Source organism: Hordeum vulgare, chromosome 5H, assembly GCF_904849725.1.
Source record: "Hordeum vulgare subsp. vulgare chromosome 5H, MorexV3_pseudomolecules_assembly, whole genome shotgun sequence".
Lineage (NCBI taxonomy): Eukaryota > Viridiplantae > Streptophyta > Magnoliopsida > Poales > Poaceae > Hordeum > Hordeum vulgare.
Genome location: NC_058522.1, coordinates 240,964,081 through 240,975,623, shown reverse-complemented (window position 1 = coordinate 240,975,623; position 11,543 = coordinate 240,964,081). Strand labels below are relative to the sequence as shown.

At 43.6% G+C, this 11,543-nt stretch overlaps 1 protein-coding gene and 1 non-coding gene across 2 annotated transcripts; one reads left to right on the top strand and one right to left on the bottom strand.

Moving 5' to 3' along the window:
• Nucleotides 1-55: 55 nt before the first annotated feature.
• LOC123395769 lies at nucleotides 56-693 on the bottom strand. Its single transcript, XM_045090798.1, has one exon. It carries the CDS (start codon nucleotides 492-494, stop codon nucleotides 303-305), a length of 192 nt encoding a protein of 63 aa, XP_044946733.1. The 5' UTR covers nucleotides 495-693; the 3' UTR covers nucleotides 56-302.
• Nucleotides 694-697: 4 nt separating this feature from the next.
• TRNAR-UCU lies at nucleotides 698-770 on the top strand. Its single transcript has one exon. It is a non-coding gene; the product is annotated as a tRNA-Arg (tRNA).
• Nucleotides 771-11,543: the final 10,773 nt, after the last annotated feature.

The window sequence follows — 11,543 nt, the reverse complement described above, 5'->3', positions numbered from 1 at the left end:
CATGAACAATCAATCTGATATACAGTGGACACCATCCAGTGAAGAGTTCAAGCCATGAACAAAGGAACACTGGAGCATTTTATTATTCTACTAGAACACGGGAAGACTGGAGCATCACAATTCGTCATGCAAAATAGCAAAGAAACAGCATCAGAGCTACTTGTCATCTCATATTTTGATTGTTACAGAGGCAGAATCCATTGCATCAAACGAGGCAAAGGAGGAGGTGACCGTATCCCGAGCCAAGATCTCGGGATTTCACACGCATCGCGTCCAGAAGCAAACGGCGACGGGCGACCTATCTAGGTGGCGGAAGGGAGGATCTGGGAGACAACGAGGTAGGAGAGGAACCCGGCGAAGGCGAGCAGGAAGGCGTAGTCCACCGCTACGAACAGCGCGGTGGATCCGTGGCCCCTCTTGCGGCCCTTCTCCTCCTCCTCGGCCGCCGTGGCGCCGGATTCGATGCTGCTGCGCTTGTTCGCCGCTGACTCCATCCCGCGCGCAGACGACCTCTTCTCCACCTCGCTCCGGCGACGGTGATGTGATGAGATCGGAGACGACGGGGAAGGCGGTGTATTGGATATATGACGCGGATCTGACGACAAGACTCAAGAGGACGGCGGGGCAGTTGTTGCGTAGATCTGCGTAACAAAGGAAACAAAAGAAGAATATGCGTGGGTTCGACGAAATCATATCTGCGCCTGTGGCCTAATGGATAAGGCGTCTGACTTCTAATCAGACGATTGTGGGTTCGAGTCCCACCAGGCGTGTCATCTTTTCTTTTGTCGTTTTTACTAGTACACGTTTCCATATTTTTATTCATCTGATTGAAATTATTAAGATTTAAAATAATTATCTTAAGCTTAGAACAATTTTATACTAGAGAGCTTATTTTGGATGGAGAAAGTACGATTGTGGGTTCGAGTCCCACTAAACGTGTCAACTTTTATTTTGTTGTTTTTATTAGTGCACGTTTCGATATTCTATTCATCTGATTGAAATTATTAAGATTTTTTACGAGTACATCCTCTATCTCAAAATAAGTGTCTTAAGGTTAGTATAATTTTGTATTAAAAAGCTTAATACAAATTTATACTAGAGCTAGTATAAAGTTGAGACAGTTATTTTGGGATGGAGGGAGTACTTTTTTAATTTAATCTTGTAGAAAATTTCATCCAGTCAAATCTCTTAAGAAATTTGCCTTGTTTTTCATTTGATGTATTAAACACTTTTCTATGAATGTATGTAATCATGTTGCTTTCTTTATCCTCCGGACGATAGGTACTCCTTCAAATATCTTAGCTTCGATCTCTTTTCTTGAGCCGTCCTCTACCGTAGGTCCAAAAGCTTTATGAAGGCCATACCATTAATTGTGTGAAAGATAAATTTATAGGACCGAGAGTTAAATTTAAGTTTTTTTAATTCATGGTGGTTCTTTGATGCTCGATCATAGCTCTATCCCTTAGCTTGGCTCTGTTTGTACTTTTTTTTTGTAGTGGTCTTTTTTTTGTGTCACATGTTTTGAAAGTAGAAAAACTAAAGGAAAAACAGAAGAAAATTGTTAAATTTAATCATTAGCACCGTTAGGAATCATCCTTATATCTTCATCATTAGCACCGTTAGGAATCATCCTTATCATTCACGTGGAAATTTCTATAGCTCGCGTTTCCTTAGGAAATTAAATATCCACCCACATGGCATGTTTTCACACAAGCTCGAGGTAGTGGAAGGAAAAAAGGCGATGAAACATGCAAATTGGGACCCATATTCTGTTGAGTTATGCATGTTAGGACCCACATAGACATAAATTGAAGCATATATTGATCAGTCAGGGCACTCCTAGTCATTGGTTCTTAACACTGTATCATAGGTAAAATGTTGAGATGACATTGTATTTAAACACGAGAAATTGAAGTTTTATATTAGTGGAGACACGACTCTTAGCTTGTTTTTCTATGCAGTGTAATCAATCCTCTACTCCATTGTTGTGGCCTATCTTCCTATTTTTCACTCATTTCTCTCTTTACACACTTAGGCTATAAGGTTGAGATGAAAATACAATCCTTACACAAATCTAATGCAAAGTTTGTGAACTTTGACTTTACAGAAAATATATAGGCACAACATTAGGTAAAGGAGTGAGTATTAGTTAGATATAACACATAAGAGAAAATGCATTGTGGTGACTGTCTCTACATTTTTTCACTACCTATGACGAGGCATTAAGAGCCAATGCATTAGGAGTGTCCTTATAGCATTTAAAAGATGCCAGATGGGACACACATTGGTTGATTTTCTGGGATTACTTTTTTATTTATTTCAAACGCCAACTTTGTAGTGTCGTACATCGCTTTTCTTTCCTTTGTTTTGTACTTTTGCTCCTTTTCATTTCCTCCGTTTCCACCCAATCCCCCGTTTTCCTCCCTACGCCCGAACATGCCCTTTGTTTGTTATAATTGAACAACCACTCTGCATCTTGTCCCCTGGTTATTCGTGGTTCCTTATATATGGTTGCATGAGGGCGAGATTGGGTAACATTATAATGTAACAACATAGGAGTCAAGGAAACAAATTAGAGAGGGTTGTGAGTCAAGGAAACGAATTACAAGAGGGTTGTCATTATGAATATTTGTTTATGAGATCGGGTTCATCTGAACTTGATATATCTCAACTGCCCAGTCACATGTGGGTTTGCGTCACAACTTGTAGTCCATCTGGTATTTGCGCTATACGTGATATATAAATATTATGAGCCCTTGGCTCATTTATTGCGATAAGCATCCTCACCATCCAGATGGAAACAACCCGTCCCACGCGGCTCAGGTTTAATCCCGAGCTATATTGTTCCACGGGGAAGCCATAGACTGCTTAACGGACACACCACTACCCGTCCTTTTTTATATATAGTAGAACTTTAGGTATGACTTCAACATTTCACGGAAATTTCAAGGAAATGATGCGAAACCAACATTCCACTAGCACTTTAGGTCCAACATTATACATTCAAATCCGTCATTCACAACACCTACACTTTGGTTTTACAATGCATGTCGGAAAACAAAAAATGATAAACTACGATATGCAACACACAGATAATAGGGTCAAAAGATAAGGCTACCTTGCAACTATTCTAACTTCACCCCTTCAGTCTATGATTTTGGAGCACATAAACTTGGCAGGTCACCTGGTTCCCCCTCATAGTCATGATCTCATATTCAATACTTTTATGCAATTCATCAAATCATCAAACAATATCTGCCCACACAAATGAGATCACATATTACTCTATCCTATGTTCGTCACAAGATACTGCAACATTAATGAAATGAGACGCCCTGATTCTTACCCTACTGAATGGAGACCACATGTACAACTTATTGAACTCATGGATGTACTGCACAATGTTCTTTTATACTACAGTCGAAAAATTGCTCTTGACATTCACTTACCTTGTGCAAGGATCATGCTTGGACACCAATGGATACACGAAAGTCCATCCATCCACGTCAACCAACTATCAATTGAACATATTGTTGAAGCATACTCGGCGTTGGAATCTCTTTGCAAAGGTGTTGTGTTTCCTTTCCATATGGTCACTTGTTGTGTCTCAGTCGGGTGCAACACCATGAAGGTCTTCTTCGTGTCGAGGATATACAAGGACCAACAATCCATGAAGTGTAACAAGAACATAAACAGAAATTAAGTATTTGCAACATTACCACATCAATGTGAGGGCATCCAAACTAAATGGATGCACGGGAGACATATGGGTTTAACTTTTTCGCCACTCAATCTTGTATCCCATTAGCCTGGAGTCCATTATCTTACGGATGTCATCCGAGTCAACTTTGCCATCTCCATAGCTTTGTTGCGATCTGCAAAGATTGACACCACAAATACTCAGCAAGATGAAAATGTAAGCCAATAAGAACTAAAAATAGTAATCCCTCTCATCCAAAATAAGTGTCATGCTTTTTTTTGGATCGGAGGGGTACTACACAAACTATGTAGAAAGCACAACCTTTGAGTATTGTTTTCGAAACTGGGCCACCCATCATAAAAAATTCCGCAAACACCCACTCAAACTTTCTGCTTGCTCGTTTCTTACCAAGACACAACCAATATAATGCTGTGGAAATGGTCGTTCACCCCAACAAAAAGACCGAAAGGCATGTCATACAGATTCGTCATGTACGTAGTATCAAAGTGACTACATCACCAAATAAATTGTACTGCATCGTGTTGCTACCATTTTTCTGCATCAAATTCCTAATCCCACTCTCACTATATGCTAGAACTTTGTATGTACAATCAGGGTCTCCAGCAACGATGCACGCAAAACCCTCTAAGGTTTTCCCCACGTCATATTTTGCTTGTTCACGACTTATCTTTCCACATATATTCGTCAAAGTTCTTTACATGAATGGTACTTTGTCCACTGACCCAAAGAAGCATCCTATGATTTTATAAACTTTACCAAAGTTCACCTTATTTCCCCTCAACTATTTTATCAGATTCTTAGTGTGATGGGCAGTGAAATTTCTCCCCGAGTCAATGACATAGAGTGGTTATGATTCTCAATGTGATCAACTATGTACCAACTATTACCGGCTGCTCTCATAATTCGAATTAGCATGGGACACTCATGTTGGGGAACGTTGCATGGGAAACAAAAAATTTCCTACGCGCACGAAGACCTATCATGGTGATGTCCATCTACGAGAGGATTTTTGGATCTACGTACCCTTGTAGATTGCACAACAGGAAGCGTTAAGAAACACAGTTGATGTAGTGGAACGTCCTCACGTCCCTCGATCCTCCCCGCAAACCGTCCCACGAACTGTCTCGCGATACGTCCCATGATCCGTTCTGATCTAGTGCCGAACGGACGGCACCTCCGGGTTCAGCACACATACAACTCGACGATGATCTCGGCCTTCTTGATGCAGCAAGCAAGATGGAGAAGTAGATGAGTTCTCCGACAGCATGACGACGCTCCGGTGGTGGTCAAGGATCTACTCCTGCAGGGCTCCGCCCGAGCTCCACAGAAATACAATCTAGAGGCGAAACTATGGTGCCTAGATCTGAGTTGCACGTGGCAAAAGTTGTATCAAATCAGCCCTAAATCACAACTATATATAGGAAGGAGGGGGAGGAGGCTTGCCTTGAGGACCAAGTCCCCAAGAGGCGCCGACCAAGAGGAGAGGAGGAGTCCTACTCCAATCCTAGTCCAACTAGGATTGGAAAGTGGAGTCCTTCTCTTCCTTCCCACCTTTTTTTCCTTTTTCTTTGGTTTTCTATCCTTGGTGCATAGGCCCTTTTGGGCTGTCCCACCAGCCCACTAAGGTCTGGTGCGCCACCCCCAGGGCCTTTTGGCTTCCCCGGGGAGGGTTGCCCCCCTCCCGGTGAACTTCCGGAACCCATTCGTCACTCCCGGTAATGCTCGAAAACCTTCCGGTAACGAAATGAAGCCATCCTATATATCAATCTTCGTTTCCGGACCATTTCGGAAACCCTCGTGACGTCCTCGATCTCATTTGGGACTCCGAACAACATTCAGTAACCACACATATAACTCAACTATACTAAAACATCATCGAACCTTAAGTGTGCAGACTCTGCGGGTTCGAGAACTATGTAGACATGCCCCGAGGTACTCCTCGGTCAATATCCAATAGCGGGACCTGGATTCCCATATTGGATCCTACATATTCTCCGAAGATCTTATCGGTTGAACCTCAGTGTCAAGGATTCATATAATCCCGTATGTCATTCCCTTTATCCTTTGGCATGTTACTTGCCCGAGATTTGATCGTCGGTATCCGCATACCTATTTCAATATCTTTACCAGCAAGTCTCTTTACTCGCTCTGTAATACAAGATCTCGTGACTTACACTTAGTCACATTGCTTGCAAGGCTTGTGTGTGATGTTGTATTACTGAGTGGGCTCCGAGATACCTCTCCGTCACACGGAGTGACAAATCCCAGTCTTGATCCATACTAACTCAACGGACACCTTCAGAGATACCTGTAGAACACCTTTATAGTCACCCAGTTACGTTGTGACGTTTGATGCACACAAGGTATTCCTCCGGTGCCAGTGACTTATATGATCTCATGGTCATAGGAACAAATACTTGACTCGCAGAAAACAATAGCAATAAAACGACACGATAAATATGATACATTCATAGTTTGGGTCTTGTCCATCACATGATTCTCCTAATGATGTGATCCCGTTATCAAGTGACAACACTTGTCTATGGTCAGGAAACCTTGACCATCTTTGATCAACGAGCTAGTCAACTAGAGGCTTACTAGGGACAATGTTTTGTCTATGTATCCACACATGTATTTGTGTTTCCAATCAATACAATTATAGCATGGATAATAAACGATTATTATGAACAAGGAAATATAATAATAACTAATTTATTATTGCCTCTAGGGCATATTTCCAACAACTCACACCTGCACACTCTGTTGTTGTTCTCCTTTGGCTTTCCATATAGATCATGTTCGAGATAATGTAACCCAAGTTCTGGTTTCACCATGTTCTTTGTAGGCTATTGTAACACCCAAGATGCGATCCTATCCTTATTTTGGCGCGAGGGCCTCGACAGGGATAGAAGTGAATCTCGTTGTTTTGCAAGAATTGATATCATTACAAGTACATGTATTGAAGAGATGAGTATATGGAATTGGCTTACACTCGCCACAGGCTACAACAATATCACAACAATACATCAACATATTCAATCACCATGTAGAAGAGCAGGGTCTGACTATGGACGAAAACAAACGATAAAAGAACGACGTCCATCCTTGCTATCCCAGGCTGCCGGCCTGGAACCCATCCTAGATCGAAGAAGAAGAAACTTCAAATAGCACAATCAGCATGCTCACGTCCAAGTAACTCTTTACCTGTACCTTCAACTGGTGTTGTAGTAATCTCTAAGCCACACGGACTCAACAATCTCCTTTCGAAAGGTATCAAGACTAGCAAAGCTTAATGGGTGAGGTATGGTTAAGTGGTGAGGCTGCAGCAAGCGACTAAGCATTTATTTGAGGTGGCTAACTTACGAGTACAAGAATAAGAAGGGGATGATCCACGCATAATGGACATGACTAATGATGATCAAATGAATGATCGTGAAGTGAACACCTACTTATGTCACACATAACCCCATCGTGTCCTCTTCCGGATGCAGAACTCACGAGAAGAGACAGTCATGGTTACACACACAATTGGCATAATTTAATTAAGTTTACCTCAAGTTATCTAGAACCGGATGTTAAACAAAGTTTCCAAGTTTGCCACATAACCGCGGGCATGGCTTTTTGAAAGATTTAACCCTACAGGGGTGCTCCAACTAGTCCATCACAAACCACCACACACTGCGTGGAATGACCTCGATCAAGGAAAACCCGTGACCTCCTCGGGTTCCTATTGGAAAACCTCAACCTCGAGATAGCCCAAAGTATCCTCAGAATCCCACACACGAGATGCTCGAGAAAGGTAAAACAAGCCCAGCAAGGCCTCCCGGCGTGTCAACGATCCCGATAGGAGCCACATATCTCGTTCTCAGGACACGACGGATGAGCAATACATAGGGTGGCCGGATAGAAATCCCCCGAGTAGCCCCGGGTGGCCCCACAAGTGGCTCTATTTGGGACCAACACGAGCAGCACTGCCCCCTGTATTATGTTAAATTACTCCTCGGGTAGCGCTAACTCCCTATGCGTCAGATTAATATCAGTTTTATTATGTTGGTTAAATATAGCACCAATGTTGGGCCTTGCCAGACGAGTTTTATCCCAAAAGAAAGTCAAGGGGGTCCCCATAACAACCCCAAGCATGTTAGGAGCGCTCATTTATGGAACATAACACCGGTAGCCGAAACTAAGGCGGCAAGGAGGAACAAAACACCAGGCTAGAAGGCCAAGCCTTCCACCTTTTACCAAGTATACAAGTGCTTTAAATTAAAAAGCAATAATATGGTGATATGAGAAGGAACCCATGTTGGCACATGGAAGCAACTGCACCTGTAACTAGCAATGCTATAAGAAGGCTGAGCAAGCGGTAACATAGCCAAACAGTGGTTTGCTGGGTTGTGGAAAAGGTTAGAGGTTTCATGGCAATGTTGGGAGGCTTATTAACTAGGTGGTAGGCAACAAGACATGGTGAAAGAAACGAGACAACTAGCATGTCACTGATAGTAATGGTATCTAGGGAAATGGTCATCTTGCGTGTGATCCCGCTTGGAAGAAGAACGAATTTGTGAAGCAGACGAACCGAAGTAGTCGAACGGATCCTCACATTCCACATGCTTGCGGAACTCTATCAAGAAGAAGCAAACCGGAAACAAGAATCATCACACGATATTCACCACGGCACATGCACGATATGATGCACAACCAATTATGATACACGTTGTCACGCCCAAGATGCGACCCTATCCTCAGTTTGGCACGAGGGCCTCGTCAGGGATAGAAGCGCATCTCGTCGTGCGCAAGAATGGATATCGTTACAAGTACATGTACTGAAAAGAAGATATATATATATATATATATATAAAGAGTTGGCTTACACTCGCCACAAGCTACATCAGAGCCACAAGAGTACAATACAAAATCATCATGAATAAGAGCAGGGTCCGACTATGGACGAAAACAAACGAGAAAAGAAGAACGACGTCCATCCTTGCTATCCCAGGCTGCCGGCCTGGAACCCATCCTAGATCGAAGAAGAATAAGAAGAAGCAACTCCAAATGTACAATCAACGCGCTTGCGCCAAGTAACCTTTACCTGTATCTGCAACTGGTGTTGTAGTAATCTGTGAGCCACAGGGGACTCAACAATCTCATTTCCAAAGGTATCAAGACTAGCAAAGCTTAATAGGTGAGGCATGGTTAAGTGGTGAGGTTGCAGCAGCGGCTAAGCATATATATATGGTGGCTAACTTACTAGTACAAGAAATAAGAGGGGGAAGATCTACGCATAGCGGACGTGAACTACTGATGATCAAATGAATGATCCTGAACACCTACCTACGTCAGACATAACCCCACCGTGTCCTTGATCGGAGAAGGAACTCATGAAAGAGACAGTCACGGTTACGCACACAGTTGGCATGTTTTAATTAAGTTAACTTCAAGTTATCTAGAACCAGTGTTGAACAAACTTTCCACGTTGCCACATAACCGCGGGCACGACTTTCCGAAAAGATTTAACCCTGCAGGGGTGCTCCAACTAGTCCATCACGAATTACCACAAGCCACATAGAAATCCTCAATCACGAAGCTCGCGATCTCGTCGGATTCCCTAGTGGAAAACCTCAACTCTGAGATTACCCAAAGCATCACCGGAATCCCGATGCACAAGATATCTCGTCAAAGGTAAAACTAATCCAGCAAGGCCGCCTGACGTGTCAACGATCCCGATAGGAGCCGCGTATCTCGTTCTGACGGCACGACGGATGAGCGATGGTTACCACGCCAAACACTGAGTTGCCCCGGGTAGCGTTAATAAGCTGCCCTATTTTGGACCAACACTCATGAGGAGCACTGGCCCGGGGGTTGATTAAATTATCCTTGGGTTAATTACTCCCTATGCAGTTCATTAGTAATTAGGCAAATGTAGTACCAAAGTTGGGCCTTGCGAGACCAGCTTTAATCTAAAATGAATTATCAAGGGGTCCCCTGTAACGACCAAGATGCGGTCCTTTCCGATCTGGGGGTCGAGGCCCCCGAATAGGAAATAAGCGCATCTAAGCGTTTCGCAAGCAAGTAAACATAGTGAATAATAATAATTACAGTAGACAATCTGGGATTCAACTGTCTTCTTATTAATAATACAGAGTACAACGCAGATACAAACAAGGTAGTTCCGGTACGGACTACAAAACAAGGAAAATGCTATGCTACCCGTTGCAGGCCCACGATCACGACCACGGCTCAGTCCTCTGGATAGTTCACGTAAAGGCGATCTGTCTCCTCGTCGTACTGCCACGCCAGCTCGGTGCCGTCGGGACCATCTGTCTTTGGGGTACCTGTACCTGCTGGGAGTTTCGGAGGAATCCGTGAGCCACGGGGACTCAGCAATCTAGGACCTTGGTGCCAGAACTAGTCATGTTATTGGGTAAGGAAGGGATGAAGTGTTTCAGGCTGCTGCAACCTATGGACGAATAAGTGGCTAACTTACGCAAAGGAGAAGTGAAGGTGGTCTACGTTAACGGTCGGGATTACTTGATCAGAAAGTGATCCTGAACACCTACCTACGGCATTCATAACCCCACCATGTTCCCGAACGAAGAGAGATCTTCGAAGGGATAGTCACGGTTACGCACACAGTTGGCATCTTTTATTAGTTTATGTTTAAGTTCTCTAATACCAGATGTTAACAAAATATTCCAAGTTGCCACATAACCGCGGGCACAGCTTTCCGAAAGATTTAACCCTGCAGTGGTGCTCCAACTAGTCCATCACAAACGAACACAGGCCGCAAAGACATCCTCTATCACGAATCTCGTGATCTCGTCGGATTCCTTAGAGGAAAACCTCAACTCTGGGTGAAACCAAAGCTTCACCGGGATTCTTATACGCAAGATATACCGCTAAGGTAAGACAAGGCTAGCAGGACCTCCCGACGTGTCGACGACCCTGATAAGAGCCGCGTATCTCAGTCTCAGGACACGCCGGATGAGCACAATGTACGGTGGCCTGATAGACATCTCCCGAGTTGCCCCGGGTTGGCCCCGCACACGACTCAAGTTTGGACCAACGCTCATGAGGAGCACTGGCCCGGGTTGTTGATTAGAATCCTCGGGGTAGCTATTCCCTATGCAGTTTATTATTAAGTGATTAGCAAATTAACACCAAAGTTGGGTCCTGCCGGACAAGCCTTAGCACTACGCGATTTATCAAGGGGGTCCCCATAACAACCCCGAACGTGTTAGGAGCGATCATTATGGAATCAAACACCGGTAACCGGTAACTAAGGCGGCAATAACGGAACAAAGCACCCGACAAAAGGCTAGGTCTCCCGTCATTCACCAAGTATATAGGTGCATTAATTAAATAACAGAATTAATATAATGATATCAAGCTCATGCCACCACATGAGTTTAAAACACCTGCAACTATCAATGCTAACATTAGTAGCTGAGCAAGCCTACCTAGCCATGCAAGTTTGCTAGGAAAGAGTACGGTGTTTAGGCTCACGACATATGAGGAGGCAATTTAATTTCAGTAGTAGGCAGCGAGCAATATGACATGGAATCGAAACTAACATAACAAGTCTAGAGATGGAATCAAGGTCATATCATCTTGCGTGTGATATCCTCAGCTTGGAATGGTTCTGGATTGTCCTGCACGTACTCTCCTGACTCCACGTATTCGATCTCCGCTCCCCGTGCTACCCAACATAAGAATAACAGCCAATGAACAGCAGCACCACAAAATGCAACAATCACATGATGCATGAGATGAAAGTTGAGCATGCACTACTATTTCTATTACTAGCCCAAGCAAAATAAGCTAC

Excerpts from the sequence above, each read along its gene's own strand:
- LOC123395769 (XM_045090798.1), bottom strand. The coding sequence starts at position 494 with ATGGAGTCAGCGGCGAACAAGCGCAGCAGCATCGAATCCGGCGCCACG.